General features: G+C 40.6%; 2 protein-coding genes across 7 annotated transcripts in view; one reads left to right on the forward strand and one right to left on the reverse strand.

Moving 5' to 3' along the window:
- The first annotated feature begins 25 nt into the window (after positions 1 to 25).
- On the forward strand, positions 26 to 12,139 carry LOC111977381 (DENN domain-containing protein 10). 5 transcript variants are annotated; one of them, XM_024006776.3, is made up of 12 exons: positions 26 to 65; positions 195 to 243; positions 6,474 to 6,543; positions 6,786 to 6,982; positions 7,091 to 7,170; positions 7,268 to 7,416; positions 7,571 to 7,682; positions 7,869 to 7,969; positions 8,363 to 8,470; positions 8,641 to 8,735; positions 8,963 to 9,153; positions 11,651 to 12,139. In XM_024006776.3, exons 3-11 carry the CDS (start codon positions 6,498 to 6,500, stop codon positions 9,128 to 9,130), a joined length of 1,056 nt encoding a protein of 351 aa, XP_023862544.1. In that variant the 5' UTR covers positions 26 to 65; positions 195 to 243; positions 6,474 to 6,497; the 3' UTR covers positions 9,131 to 9,153; positions 11,651 to 12,139. The 5 variants fall into 5 exon arrangements, with proteins under 5 accessions (XP_023862544.1, XP_023862547.1, XP_023862545.1 ...); XM_024006779.3 differs by lacking the exon at positions 195 to 243 and having other exon boundaries at positions 41 to 65; XM_024006777.3 differs by lacking the exon at positions 195 to 243 and having other exon boundaries at positions 55 to 128.
- Positions 12,140 to 12,205: 66 nt separating this feature from the next.
- sfxn4 (sideroflexin 4) overlaps positions 12,206 to 25,304 on the reverse strand; it is a 19,234-nt gene continuing 6,135 nt past the window's right edge. The window contains exons 3-14 of one of the 2 annotated variants that reach the window (XM_024006780.2): positions 20,062 to 20,124; positions 19,940 to 19,969; positions 18,108 to 18,162; positions 17,661 to 17,686; positions 17,407 to 17,460; positions 15,730 to 15,792; positions 15,557 to 15,625; positions 15,144 to 15,234; positions 13,192 to 13,307; positions 13,010 to 13,095; positions 12,642 to 12,759; positions 12,206 to 12,543 (exon numbers count right to left, since the gene is read on the reverse strand). In XM_024006780.2, the coding sequence (XP_023862548.1) occupies positions 12,466 to 12,543; positions 12,642 to 12,759; positions 13,010 to 13,095; positions 13,192 to 13,307; positions 15,144 to 15,234; positions 15,557 to 15,625; positions 15,730 to 15,792; positions 17,407 to 17,460; positions 17,661 to 17,686; positions 18,108 to 18,162; positions 19,940 to 19,969; positions 20,062 to 20,124 (849 nt within the window). In that variant the 3' untranslated portion in view covers positions 12,206 to 12,465. The remainder of the gene's footprint in view (positions 12,544 to 12,641; positions 12,760 to 13,009; positions 13,096 to 13,191; positions 13,308 to 15,143; positions 15,235 to 15,556; positions 15,626 to 15,729; positions 15,793 to 17,406; positions 17,461 to 17,660; positions 17,687 to 18,107; positions 18,163 to 19,939; positions 19,970 to 20,061; positions 20,125 to 25,304) is intronic. The other variant, XM_024006781.2, reaches the window with a different exon arrangement.

Genomic DNA, 25,304 nt, shown 5'->3' on the forward strand with positions numbered 1-25,304 from the left:
TTTCTTTATACTCCAAAAAAAGTCAGTGTAAAAAAAGACAGACCTTTTCAGGCTTTTCTTCAAAGGTAATTTTACCATCTCCACTTCTATTCGTAAAGCAACCGAAGAAGAAGAACCAATATCAGGAAGTAGGAATATAATTTGATAGTGTGTATAAAGCGTCAATGTTAGCTAATTATTTATAAATGTTCTAGATTTGCTCACTCTGCACGATCATAATTGCAGATCTGGACCATACACACGGTAATTGTACTTTCATTAACTTTGTTTCCTAGTACTGTAGCTATAGTTACGCGCATAAGTGTATTCTGCAAACTGTAGCTACATAACTTCTCCTCATTTCAAATGTTATGGCAGTCGAAGTTATTGTAGCTAATCATTCATTGTGGCTGGTTTATGTAGGTATAACCTTAGCTGGGTTTGTCGACTCCACATATTGGTGGAGTGAGTGTTAGGTTGCCACGACAATCAGTTGGTACGAGGGAAAAGACCAGTGTGTTGTGAACAACATTAGCGTGAGCGACAAGAGTGGAATAGGTTGTTCGCCTTCAAAATAAAGGTTCCGCATTGAAGCTGATGCAAAAGGTTGCAAATCGTGAAAACATGACACAATTGGACTAGATAAGGCTAAACAACGTTGGAATGTTATATAAATTCAACAAAAGACAATTAGCTAGTTCATTTGACAAAGTAAAGTAAAAAATCAGTTGAAATCTGTGGATGTATTTGAATTCAGAATTGCATTGGGGGCATACTCAGTACCAGTCAACTTTGGGCACCTACTCATTCAAGGATTATTCTTTATTTATACTGTTTTCTACATTGTAGAATAATAGTGAAGACATCAAAACTATGAAATAACACATATGGAATCATGTTGTAACCAAAAAAGTGTTTAAACAAAAATATATTTTAGATTCGATAAAGTATTCCTGGCATTCTCACAACCAGCTTCACCTGCAATGCTTTTCCAACAGTCTTGAAGGAGTTTTCACATATGCTCAGCACTTATTGGCTGCTTTTCTTTCACTCTGCAGTCCAACTAATCCCAAACCATCTCAATTGGTTTGAGGTCGGGTGATTGTGGAGGCCAGGTCATCTGATGCAGCGCTCCATCACTCCCCGACTTGGTCAAATAGCCATTACACCGCCTGGAGGTGTGTTGGGTCATTGTCCTGTTGAAAAACAAATGATAGTCCCACTAAGTGAAAACCAGATGAGATTGCGTATCGCTGCAGAATGCTGTGGTAGCCATGCTGGTTGGCACGATGGCACCGAAAAATAGGGCAGCTCTGCTTTTAGCTCCTAAGCAACTTTGCAGTATTTTGCTTTTTGTGTGTTATTTCTTACATTATTAGTTCATACGTTTTTTTGTGTTATTACATACGGAAATAACTTTCGGGTATCAGAGCGGCGGTAACTCACCTGCATTACAACTTTCCCGAATTGGATGCTTTGTTCGTACCCCCAAGGCAATTTAACTGATTCCAGAGGCTGATCCAAAACACCGCCGGCGGAGAAGAGGTATTGGGAGTGGACTTCTAGTCCGACTCAGGAGGCGCGCACACCATCCACCGCTTCCGAGTATATTACTAGCTAATGTTCAGTTTCCGGATAATAAAGTAGACAAGCTTAGGGTGAGAATCTCCTTCCAGAGAGACATCAGGGATTGTAACATACTCTGTTTCACGGAAACATGGCTCTCTCGGGATATACTGTCTTCGTCCATACAGCCAGCTGGGTTCTCAGTATATCGCGCAGACAGGAATTAAAGAACTCTCTGGGAAGAAGAAAGGCATATGTATCATGATTAACCACTCATGGTGTGATTTTGATAACATACAGAAACTCTTGTCCTTTTGTTCACCCGACCTAGAATACCTCACAATCAAATGCCGACCGTATTACCTCCCAAGAGAATTCTCTTCGGTTACAGTCACAGCCGTGCATATTCCCCCTCAAGCCGATATACCGATGGCCCTCAAAGAACTTCACTGAACTTTATCCAAACTGGAAACCAAATACAGTTGAAGTCGGAAGTTTACATACACCTTAGCCAAATACATTTAAATTCAGTTTTTTCACAATTCCTGACATTTAATCCTAGTAGAAATTCCCTGTCTTAGGTCAGTTAGGATCACCACTTTATTTTAAGAATGTGAAATGTCAGAATAATAGTGGAGAGAATGATTTATTTCAGCTTTTATTTCTTTCATCACATACCTAGTGGGTCAGAAGATTACATGCACTCAATTCAGTTATTTAACTTGGGTCAAACGTTTCGGGTAGCCTTCCACAAGCTTCCCACAATAAGTTGGGTGAATTTTGGCCCATTCCTCCTGACAGAGCTAGTGTAACTGAGTCCGGTTTGTAGGCCTCCTTGCTCGCATACGCTTTTTCAGTTCTGCCCACAAATTTTCTATGGGATTGAGGTCAGAGCTTTGTGATGACCACTCCAATACCTTGACTTCGTCCTTAAGCCATTTTGCCACAACTTTGGAAGTATGCTTGGTTATTGTCCATTTGGAAGACCAATTTGCGACCAAGCTTTAACTTCCTGACTGATGTCTAGAGCTGTTGCTTCAATATATGCACATACATTTCCCTTCCTCATGATGCCATCTATTTTGTGAAGTGCACCAGTCCCTCCTGGGTCTAGGGTGTCAGGTAAGGTAGATGTGATATGATCCTTAGAAGGCCAGCATCCCGGAGTCGCCTCTTCACTGTTGACGTTGAGACTGGTGTTTTGCGGGTACTATTTAATGAAGCTGCCAGTTGAGGACTTGTGAGGCGTCAGTTTCTCAAACTAGACACTCTAATGTACTTGTTCTCTTGTGCCCCGGGGCCTCCCACTCCACTTTCTTTTCTGGTTAGAAACAGTTTGCGCTGTTCTATGAAGGGAGTAGTACACAGGGTTGTACCAGATCTTCAGTTTCTTGGCAATTCCTCGCAAGGAATAGCCTTCATTTCTCAGAACAAGAATAGACTGATCGAGTTTCAGAAGAAAGTTCTTTGTTTCTGGCCATTTTGAGCCTGTAATCGAACTCACAAATGCTGACGTTCCAGATACTCAACTTGTCTAAAGAAAGACAGTTTTATTTCTTCTTTAATCAGCATAACAGTTTTCAGCTGTGCTAACATAATTGCAAAAGGGTTTTCTAATGATCAATTAGCCTTTTAAAATGATACACTTGGAATAGCTAACACAATGTGCCATTGGAACACAGGAGTGATGGTTGCTGATAATGGGCCTCTGTACGCCTATGTAGATGTAGCCTATGTCCATTAAAAAATAGTCGTTTCCAGCAACAATAGTCATTTACAACATTAACAATGTCTACACTGTATTTCTGATCAATTTTATGGACTGATCAAAAAATGAGTTTTTCTTTCAAAAACAAGGACATTTCTGTGATCGCAAACTTTTGAATGGTAGTGTATATAAACAAATCTTCAAATATTTTGCAACGAAAACGAGAGTTTCTATTGGACGAATTCAGGAAGTTCTCTCACCGTTTTGCTTTGTTTGGTTCTTAAACCTCTTGCTGTGTTCCGGTCGAATTGGACCGATTTACAAGTTCTCTCTGAAAAATGTAGTTAATTTAATCTGTCATAAGGTTCCATGACTTTGTCCACACAGGGCATCTGAACACACAATACATTTTGATGATTTTCATACAATTTTGGGTGATTTATTTAACTTTTGTACACCTGTGGTGTTCCCGGTTAAAACTGACCGTTCATTAGAAATGAATGGGTGAGACTACAAGTAGTGTATAAAATTGAGTTCAGGCACATACCCATTCAGATGGACACACTTTCTCTCCCAGACCACACCCACACACACACACACACACACACACACACACACACACACACACACACACACACACACACACACCTCACTCCCCTTCTTGGCTTCAAATGCAACCCCCTCGGGAACCTTTCCCCAATGTAATCTTTCCCCCATGGGAACCACACCTGTTGGCATTCTCACAATCGCAACATTGTTTCAATAATACTGTAACTTTTCTCACAATTCATTTTGTGGCAGCACAATGACCAAACGATATACTGTATGTGAGGCTCTTGATTATATCTTTGATCATGATACTTGTGAGGAGGAGAGAGGCCAGGAAACTGACAGTGAAGATGCATTAGAGGAGAAATTAGTCTGTGATAAATAGCACAATATGTTTCATCTGAGTATTTGTTAGTCAAAATAGTCCATACATTATGCTTTTTTTTACTCAAAAACAAGTTGTATGAGCTCCGGTCAATGAGGCCTACAGGCAATAAATAGCAAATAGAAGTTCAAAACTTGTAATGTTCACAAGAACTTAAGTTGATAAAATGATCTAACACAACATTAGGTGATAATATATGTATTAATATGGATTTATAAATCAGCTATAATGGGGCGGTCATTTTGGACTGCGAACACATAATTAATTAACATGAAACGAACACAACAGGAGGGTTAAACAGTAAACAGTTTTCGTTGCAATACATAATGAATACACCCCTGCTCCTTACTGAGGTAAATTGTTTTATATGGGATATTCGGTTTTCTCTCATCAATATCTGTTGAGCCAAGCATGTCATGATTATAGAAATAGTAATGGTGTCTTTTTGTATGCACTAACTCCTCCATGGTTCGTTGGACAAGGCCTATGAGGAAAATTAATGGAGTTTTTGTAGGGTTTTTGGATAAATTACGAAAATAAGGTCTGTGGTAAACACAGGCTTAGGAGATCTTATACGTTCTTATACGTTGTTCTGTGAGATAATCTTCACCAGCTAACATCACTTTTTGTGAATCTTTAAGAATGTAGGTGATAATACTAATAATAAAAATAAAAAAATCACAAAGGCTTCATAATTCATAAAGGTCATGTTTAACTGACTGCTATTATCTCATAGAACAAAACCTAGAAGATCTCCCAAAGGTGTTCGCATGCTTCCCAGCCAAAACAGTTTGGAAGAGTACGTGCGTATATTATGACAACATTTTGTGACGTTTTGGACTTTGTTGAGGGTTTTTTCGGCTATTCGGGCACACACATTTTTTTCTGGAGGCAAGCAGAAGTTCAGAGCCAATGTCTACGCCTCTTCATCAGTGATTGGTCAATACCAGGGATTCTTCAATAAAATATTTGTTGTCATTCAATGAGAGACGACTCATTTTCATGCACGTTTTTTAAAAGTGTGTATATATATACATTTTAAAAAATGTATTTTACCCTATTTTTCTCCACCAATTTCGATCTTGTCTCATCGCTGCAACTCCCCAACGGGCTCGGGAGGCGAAGATGGAGTCATGCGTCCTCTGAAACATGACCCGCCAAACTGCACTTATTAACACCCGCCTGCTTAACCCAGAAGCCAGCCGCACTAATGTGTCGGAGGAAACACTGTTCAACTGACGACCGAGGTCAGTCTGCAGGCGCCCAGCCTGCCAAAAGGAGTCACTAGAGCGCGATGAGCCAAGTAAAGTCCCCCCCCCAGCCAAACCCTCCTATAACCCGGACGACGCTGGGCCAATTGTGTGCCGCCCTATGGGACTCCCGATCCAGGCCGGCTGTGATACAGCCCGGGATCGAACCTCGGTCTGTAGTGACGCCTCTAGCACTGCAGTGCCTTAGAATGCTGCGCCACTTGGGAGGCCATGCACATTTTTTAATTGAAAAATACTTCACCAAGCATCTAGTTAGATGTAAAATTGCACGACTAAGATCTCTTTGGCAAAAACTTCAACATTTGACAAATTTCTTGAGTTGTCTTAGATTAATTAGGACTATTTTGAGGCTACAGCGTCTCAAATTGGACAAAGAGTACTATTGCCGCTTCTTTCTTGTTTTTCAAGCGAAGGTATTTTAAGGGAGTATGCGAGCACATTCGTTCGGTTTCGCTTAGCGGACTTCAGCTAGCCGCCAGCCGAACTGAAGCATTCTGACGCCTGTATAACCGCAGACCTTATTTTCGGCTTTTATTCCAAAACCCATTTCTTTCCCCATACATTTTTCCCATAGGGATGGCTGAACGAACCAGAGGTAACTTATTTCTGGATTTTAGGACAACAAGCTTGCAAGGTCTATGAAGATGGTATATTCTGAATCGGGTGGATGGAGAAAAATCCACACCTTTCTTTCTTTTGTTTGAAACCTTATTAAAATCTTCAATAGCTCTTAGACAAAGCGTGCCATGACTATGAAAACGATATATTATGAATCGGGGGAGGAACCCACATCTTTTTTTAAATAGAAATTTCAGATTTTTCACCATCCACCTGATTCAGAATATACTGTACCATCTTCATAGTCATTTGCATGCTTGGTTCAATATCTATTGACTAGAGAAAGCCGAATATCCAATATAAAACCAATATTACTTCGGCCCTCTTGTTTGGTGAAAGTGTTGCTTCCTTGTCCTAAGACAAGCTATCATGAGTCCCTAATTGTCAACTCCCACAGTTTACGACTGAATTGTAATGGGAGATGGCGTCACCAGAAACTCAGCTCATGCTAAGCATTGGATTAATTGGTAAGGCAAGACACTGAATATCATTCCCTTGTTGTAATTATGTTATCCTGCTGGTTGATGCATGCCAAGTGTTCTCCTGTTTGACTTTGACTGTCACCACATGATATCAATGTGATCAAGTATTTGACTTCCTGTAAATCTTGAGAACAGTTCCAATTTAATTTAAATATATACTGGTAATATTTGTAATAATGAGTTGTGAAAGTAATGACATAGTATACTCCCATTCTTCCCCCACACAGAGAAAGATGTGAATGCAGACACCTTGTGGGTGTGGTGCTATCCCTCAGTCAGTGCTGAGCTCCGGGAGGTCCTGCTCAGTAAGTGCTGTCTCACACAGGACAGCCAGGTCCTGAACACCTTTGTGTTCGGCCAGTTCTGCCGTACCTGGTACTACATATCCACTGTAGAGGTACAGGAACCCACCGCCCTAAAGAAGGTACCGTTAGTTTAGAAATTCTCCATTCATTGAAAAAACTGTAACAAAGGTGTTGAAGGCCTAATGATTATAAGTTCTATTATATTGCTCATATTTCTCTCTCTTTAGGTCACACATTTTTCATTAGTTGTCACAGCAAAGGACTTCAACCCTGAGAAGTATGCAGCATTCAGTCGAGTACTATGCAGGTACAACATACTGCACTAATGCATCCCCATGGCCAAGTGTCTGCTTATTTAATACTTCCCCAAAACTGTATTTCTTCATGTGTATTTTATCATTCAGGATGTACATCAAACATGGGAGCCCAGTGAAAATGATGGAGGGTTACATTGCAGTCCTCACCAAAGGCATCTGCCAGAGTGATGAGAATGGCTCCTTTCTCATCAAGGACTACGATGTTAGGAAGGCGTACTTAGCAGGCTCAGTGAAAGGTAAAACGTGTACTTAAAACAGTTATTACAGTATAAGGAAATGATTGTTGATACAAGGTGCTTGACACTGTCAAGACTTCTTAATGGCATGCAAAGAAGCTGATACCATTTGATTGCCAGGATTAGGTAGACTATCTTGTGATTACTGTTTCAGATGTGGTGTCCCAGTTTGGGATGGAGACCATCATCCTATACACAGCACTTATGCTAAAGAAGAGGATTGTGGTCCATCACCCTCGGATTGAAGCACTGTTGGAGTTCACAAGGTGACTAAGGCAAATGAGAAAATGCAGTTATGGTTTGAGCTTTGACAATCATAATTGTTACATTACGGTGGGCCAAAAACGATGGAAATTTAGAATATTCAATATACTTCATTGTAGAAGTGGATAACAATAAGATTTTCTGAAAGAACATTAAATGTATGATTTAATTGTATTCCCCTCCCCCAGAGCTCTTCCAGCTCTGACATGGCACAGGAAAGACTGGTCCATTCTGCACCCTTATGTCCACCTGACTGACAGTGAGCTGGAGAATCTCAGGACATGCACTGGTGAGGATGTCTGGATCATTAGATCCACATTACAACAAACTGATTCAGACTTGGGTGTGTACATTAAACACCAAAGAGAAGAAAATGGACTAAGGGAGGGACTTCCTGTACCTGTCCAATAGTATGTTAATTTTCTGTTGCAAAACATTTTTAAATGTTTTTCTTTGCATGTCCTAATGAACACAACCCAAATATTGGACAGATACCCCCTGTGTCCCAACAGTCAGTTCTTCACTGACATACACAGGAAGACTCATGCAATAATTGACTTGCATTGAATTAATTTACATGCATGTTGTTCATAAAGAAATATGTTCCTTGGAGATTTTCAACCTCGTGTTCAGTTTGAGTACCCACCATCTGCATTCACCCATATGCTCACTGTCTCTGCAGGATATGTCGCAGGATTTGTTGACCCACAAGTGAGCAACAGATCTGACTTGTTTGATGTGTATGTAAACCTCCCAGATACTGAGATTACCGTATCCCAGAGTGCCAAAGGTGGGTGTCACAATTAGTATATTCTTCCTATGAGTGTAGAAGACAAAGTGAAGAATGTAAAAAAAAAAAATTAAACTGAAGATAAACTTTGCTACCAAGTCTTACCTCATTATTCCAATGCAAGCATCCACCATTTCTTAAACACTATGACGTCTCTACCACACTACCAGAGGCCATGGCTATGGGGAAGTTGCACAAAGACATTGGCCTCGTCATTGTCCAGTCTGCAGAGGATGCTGATAGAACAGATGGGCAGGTTATCAAGGTGAGTTGAAAGCATTACATGACATCCTTTCCATTTGTCCATCTGTGCTCAGAGATAATGTTTGGGATGTCTATTCAAAGACTTAGTATTTTATACAATTTGAGATTATACATGTAATGAAGTGTTATAGAAATGTAATACATAAGTATTCAGGTATTTAGCACAATCAAAAAAAAAAAAAAAAGCTGTCTGTTTGATATGATGACTGAAATTCAACCGGTTTCCAGGACATTTCCATAAAGACGAGGGAGATCCTTGCTAACCTGGCGTCCTTAGCTGAGGACTGTGAGAACTCTAAAATCACCCTGGAGACCATAAAGCAGCGTCACTTCCCGCCTGCTACCGAGAACTTCTTGTTCCACTTGGCAGCTGCAGAGCAGCTCCTCAAGATATGACCCTTGACCTCCTACATCATCTGGTGTGAGGTCACTCTGAATATTAGCATGGGCATTCATCTATGTCATTTTACATACAGTGCATTCGGAAAGTATTCAGACTCCTTGACTTTTTCCACATTTTGTTGCGTTACAGCCTTATTCAAAAATGTATTATATAGTTTATGTATTAAAAATAAAAAACTGATATCACATTTACATAAGTATTCAGACCCTTTACTCAGTACTTTAGCAGCGATTACAGCCTTTAGTCTTCTTGGGTATGACGCTACAAGCTTGGCACACCTGTATTTGGGGAGTTTCTCCCATTCTTCTCTGCAGATCCTCTCAAGCTCTGTCAGGTTGGATGGGGAGTATCACTACACAGCTATTTTCAGGTCTCTCCAGAGATGTTCAATCGGGTTTAAGACCGGGCTCTGACTGGGCCACTCCAGGACATTCAGTGACTTGTCCCGAAGTCACTTCTGCATTGGCTTGGCTGTGTGCTTAGGGTCATTGTCCTGTTGAAAGGTGAACATTCACCCCAGTCTGAGGTCCTGCGCACTCTGGATCAGGTTTTCATCAAGGATCTCTCTGTACTTTGCTCCGTTCATCTTTCCCTTGATCCTGACTTGTCTCACAGTCCCTGCCTCAGAAAAACATCGCCACAGCATGATGCTGCCACCACCATGCTTCACCGTAGGGATGGTACCAGGTTTCCTCCAGACGTGACGCTTTGCATTCAGGCCAAAGAGTTCTTGGTTTCATCAGACCAGAGAATCTTGTTTTTCATGGCCTAAGAGACTGTAGGTGCCTTTTGGGGAAACTCCAAGTAGGCTGTCATGTGCCTTTTACTTAGGAGTGGCTTCCGTCTGGCCACTCTACCATAAAGGCCTGATTGGTGGAGTGCTGAAGAGCTGGTGGTCCTTCTGGAAGGTTCTTCCATCTCCACAGAGGAACTCTGGAGCTCTCTGAGTGACCATCGGGTTCTTGGTCATCTCCCTGACCAATGCCCTTCTCCCGATTGCTCAGTTTGGCCGGGCGTACAGCTCTAGGAAGAGTCTTGGTGGTTCCAAACGTCTTCCCTTTAAGAACGATTGAGGCCACTGTGTTCTTGGGGACCTTCAATGCTGCAGACATTTTTTGGTACCCTTCCCCAGATCCGTGCCTCAACAAAACTTTGTCTCGGAGCTCTATGGACAATTCCTTCGACCTCGTGGCTTGGTTTATCCTCTGACAATGCACTGTCAATTGTGGGACCTTATATAGACAGGTGTGTGCCTTACCAACTCATGTCCAATCAATTGAATTTACCACAGATGAATTTACCACAGAATTTACCAATCAATTTGTAGAAACATCTCAAGGATGATCAATGGAAACAGCAGGATGCAATTGAGCTCAATTCCGAGTCTCATAGCAAAGGGTCTGAATACTTATTTATATAAGGTATTTCTGCTTTTTATTTGTAATAAATTAGCAAAAWAAATAAATAACTGTTTTGGCTTTGTCTTTATGGGGTATTGTGTGTAGACTGAGGAACATTTATTTAACAATTTTAGAGTAAGGCTGTAACATAAAAAGTGGAAAAAGTCAAGGGGTCTGAATACTTTCCAAATGCACTGTTGCAGTAAGAAAGAACCGTGCACTTGCATTCAACAAGGTTTTGATTTGGTTTGTGGGGACAACAGTAGCCAAAATGCAAAAATGTACTTTTATACTACACAACTAGTATAATGTGCTGTAGCTACCTGCTATAGCTGTTTGATGTCAATTTCAGTTGTTGTATTGCAGCTTAGTTTGAGTGGCCAAATGTCATACATTTTGTTCCCATATTGTGGAATTTGAAACCACAAATATGCCACAGTGACATTTTAAGGTGTTATGTAATCACACACTATTGCATTCCTGACTCTTAATACTTAAAGCCTACTTGTCATTTTCTGTGACAGAAAAAATGATTGATATACATGTTCTTTATTGTAAAGTATTGTCTTGACAACAATACAATAACAGCAAATACATTAAATAATGGTGCTATGGGCAATATGTGAAATAGGGCTAATCCATTGAACACTGACGAGGTAAGTGTTTGGTTGTAGTTACTTTGTCTTACTGTTATATGAACAAGTGAGAACATGGTTGTCTTGTTCCCCAGGTGCAGAATGTATTGGTTGGGAATATAAACACTGCAGTGTCTTAAACTGTCTAATAAATCACGTAGCCCTAGCATTACAGAGTTCAGCAATCCAATAGTTTATTTTAAGACTTAACAGAATAATTTGAGGTCTCAAGAACCATGATTTATCCTCTTAGATTTCAGAATTAAAGAGATGCATGGCAAATATGAGAAATATGTAGTTTTATTTAAAATAATTTTTATCAGTTATCTTAATGTGTTGTCGATTCTTATTAATTAATAAAGTGCCAAAATTGAACTAATATCTTTGGATAATGCAATATAAGGAATTTCTCATATGTTTGGGTGTTGGTCAGATGAGAGGGAGCACAGATAACATTTTTCTAACCTTGTGTCCTCAGATTGATAAGCAGTAGAGCGATTGCCAAGGGTGGAGGCATAACGGATATCTGTCCTGCCTGGAAAGCTGTCAGCCATTGTTCGTTACTGGAGCAATTTTTTTTGTTTTATATATGATCATGTCAAATGATATTGCATACCTATTTGTTACTGTAATATGAKATTTTTATTAATATTTTGAAAACAATGTAATTTATTGTTTTACTACTTAGGCAATTGTACCCTTGTTCTCAAAGGCTTGTCTTTGTGCCTGAATAGATTAAATGAGACACTAATGTTGTGTGCACTATGTCCTCATCTAGTTTTAGGAGATTCAACTAATCTATTTTACATTTCTGTAATATCCTATTTGTTCTAAAAATACATGTAAGTATCTGTGCCGTCAAGATTATTTTTTTTATTTTTATTTTTACATATCAATTTAACAAAAATAATGGAGAGTAATATGATTTGCTTTTGTAAGATCAAGCTGGCAAACCAAATCACTAAACTTGAAAARGTGAATAGCTGTACGAGGAAGGGCATTGTTTGCTATACAAACTCATGGTTACAATTCATTTGCAGTGCATTGTTAATTTTTAATAAAASTTGCAGCTATTAAATTCAACTGAATCAAAACATGGACTCTGTCCTTTATCAATTTGTAATTAATTATGACTGAATTCATCATCCTAGTGTATGAAGCAACACTGAATATTCCATAAACTGCATCCAGCGGCCGTAAKGGTTACTTCTCGTGCTGCCCAGTCAATGAAGTCACACGGATTTGGTGCTCCTGCTTCCACATTGCAGTCTGCAGAACTTGTTTGCTGGTGCCTCAGAGCCCCCTGTGGTAGAATAGTTCACCACTTACTGCTGCAGTCTCTAATTCTTTTTCRAGCTTTTCCTTTTTGATCTGTAAAGCAGAGAGAATAAAATGTTGAGTTGCAGTATGATTGGGTTTTGAGAAGCGCACAGRAAATACAGTATTAATGTAACGTATCTAAGTCCTACCGTTCCAAGCTGTGGATAGAGACTGAAGGACACTGGGAMCATCAGGCCCAGGACGATCGCAGTGCTGATGTGACGTATAGGAGCCACCAGRAGGGGGCTCCTTTGCAGAAACCTTGTCCTGAAATGACAGAAAAAAAGATTGGGTCCATTTGTTCATAGCTTTCGGTAAAGAAATCTTCATAATGTTTCTGAATTCAAGCTAAATGTTTGCTGGATTAAAGCACATATTGTATRAGTCATATCATAGGCAATATTAGCAAAGCTGTGTCACCAACTATTTATAAAACAGATTAGCTAACCTTATATACTCAAAGACTTGAATAGATCATAGTGGGAAATACAGCCCCAGCACAAGACGAGTGACTTACTTTTGCAAGAGGAAAATAAGAAGATTAGGAACAGCAGCCGTAGTGCCTAACAGAGCAGCTCTGGAGAGAGCAGTCTCCCTCACAGCCTAACCAGAAAACATGTCAGCGATCATTTGCAAAGGTATATTAAAAAGAGCCTGCTGATGCCATTTTATTTTACTTCAGCAACTTTTTCCTCTCACCTTTGCTCCAGCTGCCTGAGAYATTCCAACAGAATTCCCATTGGAATCAAACACCTGGATTCCATTCTCGGACTCCTCACTTCTGACAATGATCACATTGAAATAGGCCAGGGAGGCTATGGGATAAAGCACAGATCTGAGAAAAGGAACACCACCCTATCCATAAATGTGGATAAGGGCGTCAGTAACAAACACCCTTTGATCAATAAACCTATCAACAAGTACTTTGTTCAAAAGACACAATCAGAGTCACACTGGGGCACTGATTCCGGATAGAAATGGTAACAACGTTCATCTAAAATTGGTATTGTGATCKTTCTTTGTAACGGTACCCTGATGTCCCAGATTTGATTTATTTCACCAGGTAGGCCAGTTGAGAACAAGTTCTCATTTACAACCGTGACCTGGCCAAGATAAAGCCAAGRAGTGCGACACAAARAACACAGAGTTACACATGGAATAAACAAACATACAGTCAATAACATAATAGAAAAGTKTWTATACAGTGTGTGCAAATYAAGATAGATAAGGGAGGTAAGGCAATAAATAGGCCATAGTGGCAAAATAATTACAATTTAGCAATTAAAGACAGGAGTGATAGATGTGCAGAAGATGAATGTGCAAGTAGAGATACTGGGGTGCAAAGGAGCAACAACAAAAAAAACAGTATGGGATGAGGTAGTTGGATGGGCTATTTACAGATGGGCTATGTGCGTGCAGTGATCTGTGAGCTGCTCTGACAGCTGGTGCTTAAAGTTAGAGAGGGAGATATAAGTCTCCAGCTTCAGTGATTTTTGCAATTCGTTCCAGTCATTGGCAGCAGAGAACTGAAGGAAAGGCAGCCAAATGAGGAATAGGCTTTGGGATGACCAGTGAAATATACCTGCTGGAGCGTGTGCTACGGGTGGGTGCTGCTATGGTGACCAGTGAGCTGAGATAAGGCGGGGCTTTACTAGCAAAGACTAATAGATGACCTGGAGCCAGTGTTTGGCAACGAATACGAAGCGAGGGCCAGCCAACGAGAGCATACAGGTCGCAGTGGTGGGTATAGTTATGGGGCTTTGGTGATAAAACGGATGGCACTGTGATAGACTGCATCCAATTTGCTTAGTAGAGTGTTGGAGGCTATTTGTAAATGACATCGCTGAAGTCAAGATTGGTAGGATAGTCAGTTTTTACAAGGGTATGTTTGGCAGCATGAGTGAGGGATGCTTTGTTGCGAAATAGGAAGCCAATTCTAGATTCAATTTTGGATTGGAGATGCTTAATGTGAGTCTGTAAACTCTCCTTCCAATCTAACAGACACCTAGGTATTTGTAGTTGTCCACATATTCTAAGTCAGAACCGTCCAGAGTAGTGATGCTGGACGGGCAGGCTGGTACGGGCAGCGATCGGTTGAAGAGCATGCATTTAGTTTTACTTGCACTTTAAGAGCAGTTGGAGGCCACGGAAGGAGAGTTGTATGACATTGAAGCTCGTATGGAGGTTAGTTAACACAGTGTCCAAAGAAGGGCCGGGGTATAACAGAATGGTGTCGTCTGCGTAGAGGTGGATCAGAGAATCACCAGCAGCAAGAGCGACATCATTGATGTCTACAGAGAAAAGAGTAGGCCCGAAAATTGAACCCTGTGGCACCCCATAGAGACTGCCAGAGGTCCGGACAACAGCGCCCTCCATTTGACACACTGAACTCTGTCTGAGAAGTAGTTGGTGAACCAGGCGAGTCAGTCATTTGAGAAACCAAGGCTGTTGAGTCTGCCGATAAGAATGTGGTGATTGGCAGAGTCGAAAGCCTTGGCCAGGTCGATGAATACGGCTGCACAGTATTGTCTCTTATCGATGGCGATTATGATATCYTTTAGGACRTCAGCGTGGCTGAGGTGCACCCAGATCACTTACTTTCAGTGCACTTTTCAAGTGAGAAATAGGTTTTTCAAATTCTTTGCACTTACCTGAGAGGGGAATTGGTAATACGGACCTAAAAAACATCTGGACAGCTGGGCTGCTCATGCTAAGTCGCTGTATGACTATTTGAGGAATTGCCTGAAACACAGGTAAAGTCAAACCGGGTGTCATCTTAATGATCAAACAGCCTCTGACAGCCATCATTTTTTAATTATTTAACTAGGAAAGTCAGTTAAGAACAAATTCTTATTTACAATGACGGCCTAGGAACAGTGGGTTAACTGTCTTGCTCAGGGGCATAACAACATTTTTACCTTGTCAGCTCAGGGATTCGATCTAGCAACCTTTCGGTTACTGGCCCAACACTCTAGCCACTAGGCTACCTGCCGCCCCAATCTACTCTTCTACAAGTAATTCATTAACCAAATACATAACATTTTTKCCCAGTAGTGATACTCACCCCTGCACATGTTGCATATGCAACTGATCCGACAATCAACAGACCCTGCTTCAAAGAGGTCTTAATCCCCTGATGGAGAAAAGATATGATACGCATTTAAAACACAAGTAGAAAACAGAGCAGTGTGGGATGACATAATTGGGCGAAAGTAAGGTCATTTCTTTACTATTTACCTTGTCAGAAGATGCGTTTCTGTTTGCATGATTGAATCCAGCGCTGTAACTCTGAAGCAAAAACTACAGAAATATTTATCTCATTAGTGAACAATATTGAGTACCAGGCAGTGGCGGTCGGTGACGTTTAAGATGAGGGAGGACATTTTTTTATGAGCATGGCCTTTTTCTATTACAGCATATTGGATGACTGTCAATCATATTCCATTTACCCAGTTCAATGTAACGTCGACAGGTTAAGGCTACTACAGGATACTCACATTTCACCTATCATGAGCTTGCAACAACCTAGCCTATGAATGAAAGTTTACAACGTAGGTGCACAGGTTGAGAGAAACATTTGAATAATCAAGGTGACAGACAGTGACACATTCAAAACCGCCTTGCACACTCTTGCCTGCATCTAGCTGATCTAGGGTGTAATCATTTGTCCAACAGTTGCAAACGAGTTTCTATTGGACAAATTCAGATATGTTTATCCCCGTTTGCTTCCATTTAAGAAACGTTTTTCAAAAGAATCAGCGGTCATCTAACAGACTACCATCCAGAGCGACCAACAGAGGCAACCATGGTCAACATCCTGCTCAAGGGCACATCGACAGATCTCCCACAAGGTCAAAAAACGGGGGCCGAACCAGCGACCCATCAGCCACCACCCCAAGTTTCCAACCACCAGGCGACCAGCCCTCTAAGATCCCCCCCCCCCCCACAGTTCCCCAAGAGCTGCCCCTCAACCATCCGAGAATGAGAGTGTGTGTATATGTGTATAAATACTTTTACTAAGAGTATTAGTAATTGACTGACCTGGTCTCTCCAAATTTCCCAACAGTACTATTTCTAGGGTAAATTTTAGATCAATCTTATGCATTTTCAACCATTCCTGAACCTGAAACCAGAAACAGGCTACTTGAGGGCAATACCAAAACAAATGGTCTATTGATTCTGTATCCTCACAACAAAATCTGCAGAGCTGCGATGATTGTACAGCCCAAATATTCAACATTTTGTTGGTGGCAAGAATTCTATACAATAATTTTAGATGCCAAGCATGAAGTCTTAAATTTAGCAGCGTTTTATATATCAACTCATACACCCTGTACCATGGAATCGGTACATCAAAAACCTCTTCCCAACTATTTTGCAATCTGTATGGCACAGTTGTCAACATCCTGGTCAAATGAAACTGGTATGCTTTCCTATTTATGCCATTTCTTCCTCCGCCGGTTTATTTCAAAATGTTTAAAGAAATGAATTTGTTCAAAACTGTTCAACTATTGTCTTTCTTTGAGTCAACTACTCACCACATTTTATGCACTACAGTGCTAGCTAGCTGTAGCTTATGCTTTCAGTACTACATTCATTCTCTGTTCCTTTGATTGTGGACAAAATGTCAGTTCATGCTGCAAGAGCACTGATAGGTTGGAGGACGTCCTCCGGAACTTGTCATAATTACTGTGTAAGTCTATGGAAGGGGGTAAGAACCATAAGCCTCCTAGGTTTTGTATTAAAATCAATATACCCAGAGTGCTGTTAAGTCAACTATAGACCATTGCAAAACAGTGTTTTAATAAATTATTTCAGTGAAGAGGATGGTCCTCCCCTTCCTCCTCTGAGGAGCCTCCACTGGTACTTGGTTATAATTATATTAGTTAATGTGATCATCTGCAAGTCCCTTACCTGCCAGAATAGAGCCGGTTTGACTCCACTGTGTGGCAAAAAGCTGGCAACAACCTGAAGGAAAATGGAAAAGTATGTTAATCAACCACTACAGTGTGGTGAATACAAGATTATATAAATTAATTTGAAATAACCATGAAATTGAAATACACCAGCTGCAATTGCTATGGGAGTTTGAGTGATTATTAACATTTTTGTACTAACAATTTAGAGTAAAAAGTGATACACCATGAAATAAAATGTAAAACACTTACCAAAGGGCCTGATATTGGTAAAAATGCTAAAAATAAATTAAATGAAAGATGCCGTTAAAAGATATCATGATTTTGTTGCCCTTGTTATTTTCTGTCAAAAGCTAGTCTCTCTCGACCAGGGCTCTCCAACCCTGTTCCTGGAGAAGTACCATCCTGTAGGTTCACTCCAACCCTAATCTAGCACAGCTGATTCTAATAATTAGCTGGTTGATAAGATGAACCAGGTTAGTTACAACTGGGGTTGGAGCAAAAACCTACAAGAGGGTAGCCCTCCAGGAACCGGGCTGGAGACCCTGCTCTAGACAGACGGGCTGCCTCCCACAATGTTACCCATGTTTGTTGCCCTAGGTCTGGGATTTCTAAGACTGGCTTTTGACTAATGTAACAAAGCACAGAAAAAAGAACTAGGCTACGATCAGACATTTCACTTGATTAATGAGACAGTACCTTGAGGACGGAAAACAGCTGGAAGTATAGCACCAGTACCAGCATGAACAGAAGACTGCAGAAACAATCAGTTATATCAAAACTTTGGAAGATATCAAAATAAATGCCATAATCAAGCCATAATGTACACTACCGTTCAAAAGTTTGGGGTCACTTAGAAATGTCCTTGTTTGAAAGAAAAGCAAWTTTTTTRCCATTAAAATAACATAGAATTGATCAGAAATACAGTGTAGACATTGTTAATGTTGTGAATGACTATTGTAGCTGGAAACGGCTGTTTTTTTTATGGAATATCTACATAGGCGTACAGAGGCCCATTATCAGCAACCATCACTCCTGTGTTCCAATGGTATGTTGTGTTAGCTAATCCAAGTTTATCATTTTAAAAGGCTAATTGATCATTAGAAAACCCTTTTGCAATTATGTTAGCACAGCTGAAATCTGTTGTTCTGATTAAAGAAGCAATAAAACTGGCCTTCTTTAGACAAGTTGAGTATCTGGAGCATCAGCATTTGTGGGTTTGATTACAGGCTCAAAAAGGCCAGAAACAGAGTGTTTTTTCTGAAACGCTTTAGTCTATACTTGTTCTGAGAAATGAAGGCTATTCCATGCGAGAAATTGCCAAGAAACTGAAGATCTTGTACAACGCTGTGTACTACTCCCTTCACAGAACAGCGCAAACTGTCTCTAACCAGAATAGAAAGAGGAGTGGGAGGCCCCGGTGCACAACTGAGCAAGAGGACAAGTACATTAGAGTGTCTAGTTGACGAAACAGACGCCTCACAAGTCCTCAACTGGCAGCTTCATTAAATAGTTTCCGCAAAACACCAGTCTCAACGTCAACAGTGAAGAGGCGACTCTGGGATGCTGGCCTTCTAGGCAGAGTTCCAAAGAAAAAGCATTATCTCAGACTGGCCAATGAAAATAAAAGATTAAGATGGGCAAAAGAACACAGACACTGGACAGAGGAACTCTGCCTAGAAGGCCAGCATCCCGGAATCGGGATCTTCACTGTGGACGTTGAGACTGGTGTTTTGCGGATAATATTTAATGAAGTTGCCAGTTGAGGACTTGTGAGGCGTCTGGTTGTCAAACTAGACACTAATGTACTTGTCCTCTTGCTCAGTTGTGCACCGGGGCCTCCCACGCTTTCTATTCTGGTTAGAGACAGTTTGCGCTGTTCCMTGAGTAGTACACAGGGTTGTACGATATCTTCAGTTTCTTGGCGATTTCACACATGGAATAGCCTTCATTTCTCAGAACAATAATAGACTGATGAGTTTCATAAGAAAATTACTTGTTTCTGGCCTTTTTGAGCCTGTAATCGAACACACAAATGCTGATGCTCCAGATACTCAACTTGTCTAAAGAAGGCTAGTTTTATTGCTTCTTTAAAAACAGTTTTCAGCTGTGCTAACATAATTGCAAAAGGGTTTTCTAATGATCAATTAGCCTTTTAAAATGATCAACTTGGATTAGATAACACAACGTGCCATTGGAACACAGGAGTGATGGTTGCCGATAATGGGCCTCTGTACGCCTCTGTAGATATTCCATTATTTAATTTCTTTTAATCATCCGTTTCCAGCTACAATAGTCATTTACAACAATGTCTACACTGTATGTCTGATCCATTTGATGTTATTTTAATGGACAGAAAAAATGCTTTTCTTTCAAAAACAAGGACATTTCTAAGTGACCCCAAACGTTTGAACGGTAGTGTATAATGTTATCATTTTTCAATGCACTGACTGAATATCAGACAGTTTGTTTCTGTACAAGCCAGATTTAGTACAGGTTGTAGACTTAGCTGGTTGTAGTATCTCACTTACAAGAGAAAGTATCCATGCTGCATCTCCAGCCTAGAGGAAACAGAACTTGATTTAAAATGTGTCAAATGAAAACATTTGCCATGATGACAGAAAAACTTACCTTGTGAGCAATTTTAGCCTACCTTTTCATCATGCACCATTCTCTCCACACTTCCAATGAGTGAGTGGGCATTTTGTATTTCAGCCTGAGAAAAATAAATACACCTAATTTTAATATACATTTTTCACCTTTGTGAGCTACAATTCATGGTGCTTGAAATTCTGTGTGCAGCAAGAACACATAGCCAAAGAGATCTGTGACATAGCCCCAAATGTGACTCAAACAGTGGGGCCTCCTGTGTGAGTGAACCGTTTACAGTCTACTCTAGTGGTTTTCAACCTTTAAAAAAAAAAATGTGCACAACTTGATGTGATAAAAACTTTTCTGATCCATACATCTTCGGTGACAAACATTTTTCATAGATTAAATAGAGTTTATTTAAACTATTTTCATAGTTSCTTACTCGTGATGGTTAATTTGTGTGTACCCCTTCAAACGTTGGTAAAATAGGTCTTACTTTTGAATGGAAAGGTCTAGCGACGAGCGGTTTTCTGCATTGTAAAAGGTGCAACCACAGACAAAGCCATGCTCTGTTTGTTWGTAAGACACTGTGGTACTGCAACCTAGTCGCAAAGCATTTTGTATTATTCTGTAAGTAAATCTTAGACACTCCATTTATGTTATGTTCCGTGTGGTATGTATTAATTGTTACATATYATAATTAATTTATATGTAATGAATTTGCAAAAAGTATGAGATGTTACGAATTCTAGATAGGTTGCTAAAGTTAGCTAGGCTATGGGTTAAGAGTTCGGGTTAAGTTTAAGAGTTAGGTTAAAGGGTTAAGATTAGGGGAACGGATAGCTAAAATAATTAAGGTTAAGGTTAGGGTTAGGGTTAGCTAAAAGGGTTAAGGTTAGCTAACATGCTAAGTAGTTGAAAAGTTAGTAATTAGCTCAAATGCTAAAGTTTTCTGTGATGAGATTCGAACTTGCAACCTTTGAGTTGCTAGACGTTCGCGTTATACCCCTTTCATTTTTGCCTTTAGTAACCATCCGTCTTATGTAACCATACCAAATGTAACACACCATACTAAATAGAATGTCCCGGATTTATATACATCATAATACGAAATGCTTTGAGACCAGATTCGTTAGTGCTAAGCCGCAGACCTTCACTAATGGTTCTCACATTATACAAATAATTTTGCTTGTGATGTGCGCCCCTCAAATGATACAACTGTAACAGCTCCTGCGCACTGGACTTGAAACAAAGATGCAGATGTAACCATGTGTGCSGCAGCACACCGGTTGAAAACCACTGGTCTACTCTACAGCCTTAAATACAATTTATGCTTGCTCTGGCAATGCAATCCGGAGACTCCGTACYGAGGGTTGATACAARCGCGGAGCCTCCGGAAGCCAAATCAAACTCTGTACCGCATCGCTGTGTGCCTCCCAAATTTTGTAACAATGTGGAGGTCTCCGTATACCTCCGCATTGACATGGTTGGTTGACGGTAGGTGGGGGCGGGAGGTCCTGTATAAAACACAAACTCACTTCCTTTACAACAGCTCTGCTCTGCAAAGCGCAAGAAGCAGGAATGCTCTGATTTCTATGGAGGCCGCAAGGCAAAAAAATGCTGTACAGCAAGGATTGCGATGCGGCCACGGCAGAAGTCAGATCAATTCATACTTCTTGCGCTTCCTGGAGCAGAGCTGTTGCCAAGGAAGTGAGTTTGTGTTTATACAGGACCTCCCGCCCCCACCTACCATCAACCAGTCATGAAAATGRGGAGCTATACGGAACTCTCTGCGTTGTTACAAAATTTGGGAGGTGTGCGTCTATGCAGTTCGGAGCTCGATTTGGCCTCCCAAAGCCTCCGGAGGCTACACAATTGCATCTCAACCCTCCGTACGAAGCCACGGGATCGCATGGCCAGAGCAAGGTTAAGTTGACTTTTTGCAAAGTGGACCTTTGCGGGACAGTCGACGTTTGAACGCCCGCAAGTTCAGCCAAATAATGCACTAAAGGAGCCTAACGTTACTCCTTATAGTCCAAGGACCTTACATGTTCTGTTTAAAACTTCTCAGGGATAGCCCCCTTTTTTCAATTTCCCCCTAAAATMACATACCCAAATCTAATTGCCTGTAGCTCAGGACCTGAAGGATATGTATATTCTTGGTTCCATTTGAAAGGAAACACTTTGAAGTTTGTGGAAATATGAATTGAATGTAGGAGAATATAACAATAGATCTGGTAGAAGAAAATACAAAGAAAAATAGTTTTTTACATTTATTTTCTTTCTACCACCATCTTTGAAATGCAACAGAAAGGTCCCAAATCTAGCCATCACTGGTTGTAATTCCGATGGTGTCCACAAGAGGGCAGCAGTGTYTGTTTCAGACTGAAAACTTGAAGTATGAGCAAGCTATATGACATTTAGTATGAAGTCACCCAGGTACATCTAATTACATAGTGAAGTCTGGTTACGTTCTAGCATCTCTGAGGAATAAATACGAATGTGATTTGACTGGTTAAAACAACGTTTAGGGTTAGATTCACAGATTCCTTTCTTTGCAAATTGAACAAGTGGAAATACAAAATTGATTGTGCATGCTATATGGACCTTTTTAGGATATGAAAAAGGATTTTATCTAACAAAACGACACTTCATGTTATCTCTGGGACCCTTTGGATGATACATTCTGAAATATTGCTCTGATTTAAGTACACATTTCACCTTCAGAGGGGAATTTATCAAACCTATCGCGGTGAAAAAAAAGGGTTTGTTGTTAGGAGCTCTCAGACAATAGCAGGCCATTTTTTCACAGTAATAGTTACAGTAAATTGGACAGTGCAGTTATATTAACAAGAATTTCTGCTTTCAGCCGATATAAGACACTTATGTACCGACATCTGTTGTTTCTCTAAAATCTGCGATCGTGACACACGGCGCTGCATTATTTACAACTGCCCCGTTGACGGGACGCCTAGCCCTAATTAAAGATGAATTGGCTCTGGAAGCAAAAACAGACAAATACTCCCATCTAAAATCAAATCTTATTGGTCACATACACATTTAGCAGATGTTATTGCAGGTGTAGCAAAAGGCTTGTGTTTCTAGCTCCAACAGTGCAGTAATATCTAACAAGTAATATCTAACAATTTCACAACAATACACACAAATCTAAAGTAATGGAATATATAAATACTTGGACGAGCAATGTCGGAGCGGCATAGACTAAAATACAGCATATACACACATATGAGGTGAGTAATGCAAAATATGTCAACATTATTAAAGTGACTAGTGTTCCACTATTAAAGTGGCCAGTGATTTGAAGTCTATGTATATATGGCAGCAGCCTCTAAGGTGCTAGTGATGGCTATTTAACAGTCTGATGGCTTTGAGATAGAGACTGAAAAACAGCTTCTCGGTCCCGGCTTTGATGCACCTGTACTGACCTCACCTTCTGGATGATAGCAGGGTGAACAGGCAGTGCCTCGGGTGGTTGCTGCCCTTGATCTTTTTGGCCTTCCTGTGACATAGGGTTGCTGTAGGTGTCCTGGAGAGCAGGTAGTTTGCCCCCAGTGATGCGTTGGGCAGACCACACCACCCTCTGGAGAGCCTTGCGGTTGCGGGCGGTGCAGTTGCCGTACCAGGCGGTGATACAGCCTGACAGGATGTTCTCAATTGTGCATCTGTAAAAGTTTGTGAGGGTTTTAGGTGCCAAGCCAAATTTCTTCAGTCTCCTGAGGTTGAAAAGGCYCTGTTGCGTCGTCTGCAAACTTGATTGACTTGGAGGCGTGCGTGGCCATGCAGTCATGGGTGAAATGGGAGTACAGGAGGGGGCTGAGCACGCACCCTTGTGGGGCTCCCGTGTTGAGGATCAGCGAAGTGGAGGTGTTGTTTCCTACCTTCACCACCTGGGGGCGGCACATCAGAAAGTCCAGGACCCAGTTGCACAGGGCAGGGTTCAGACCCAGGGCCCCGAGCTTAATGATGAGCTTGGAGGGTACTATGGGGTTGAATGCTGAGCTATAGTCAATGAACAGCATTCTTACATAAGTATTCCTCTTGTCCAGATGGGATAAGGCAGTGTGCAGTACAATGGCGATTGCATCGTCTATGGATCTATTGGGCCGTAAGCAAATCAAAGTGGGTCTCGAAGTGGCTGGTTTTCCATTTATAGTCTGATTGTCTGTAGACCCTGCCACATATGTCTCGTGTCTGAGCCGTTGAATTGCGACTCCACTTTGTCTCTGTACTGACGTTTTGCAGGTTTGATTGCCTTACGGAGGGAATAACTACACTGTTTGTATTCGGCCATATTCCCAGCCACCTTGCCATGTTTAAAATACGGTGGTTCATGCTTTCAGTTGTGTGTGAATGATTCCAACTTTCCATGGTTTCTGGTAGAGGTCGACCGATTATGATTTTTCAACGCCGATACCGATTATTGGAGGACCAAAAAAAGACAATACCAATTAATCMGACAATTTTTATTTATACATATGACATTTACAAAATTACTGAATGACCACTGATTTTAACTTAATAGAATACATAAAATCAATTTAGTCTCAAATAAATAATGAAACATGTTCAACTTGGTTTAAATAATGCAAAAACAGTGTTGGAGAAGTAAAAGTGCAATATGTGCCATGTAAAAAAGCTAACGTTTAAGTTCCTTGCTCAGAACATATGAAAGCTGGTGGTTCCTTTTAACATGAGTCTTCAATATTCCCAGTTAAGAAGTTTTAGGTTGTAGTTATTATATGACTATTTCTCTCTATACCATTTGTATTTCGTATACCTTTGACTACTGGATGTTCTTATAGGCACTATAGTATTACCAGCCTAGTCTCGGGAGTTGACAGGCTTGAAGTCATAAACAACGCTGTGTTTCAAGCATTGCGAAGAGCTGCTGGCAAGGAGGAAAGTGCGGTTTGAATGAATGCTTACGAGCATGCTGCTGCCTACCACTACTCAGACTGCTCTATCAAATCATAGACTTAATTATAATACACTGCTCAAAAAAATAAAGGGAACACTTAAACAACACAATGTAACTCCAAGTCAATCACACTTCTATGAAATCAAACTGTCCACTTAGGAAGCAACACTGATTGACAATAAATTTCACATGCTGTTGTGCAAATGGAATAGACAAAAGGTGGAAAATATAGGCAATTAGCAAGACACCCCCAAAAAAGTAGTGATTCTGCAGGTGGTGACCACAAACAACTTCTCAGTTCCTATGCTTCCTGGCTGATGTTTTGGTCACTTTTGAATGCTGGCGGTGCTCTCACTCTAGTGGTA

Source organism: Salvelinus sp. IW2-2015, linkage group LG18 (assembly GCF_002910315.2).
Source record: "Salvelinus sp. IW2-2015 linkage group LG18, ASM291031v2, whole genome shotgun sequence".
NCBI lineage: Eukaryota > Metazoa > Chordata > Actinopteri > Salmoniformes > Salmonidae > Salvelinus > Salvelinus sp. IW2-2015.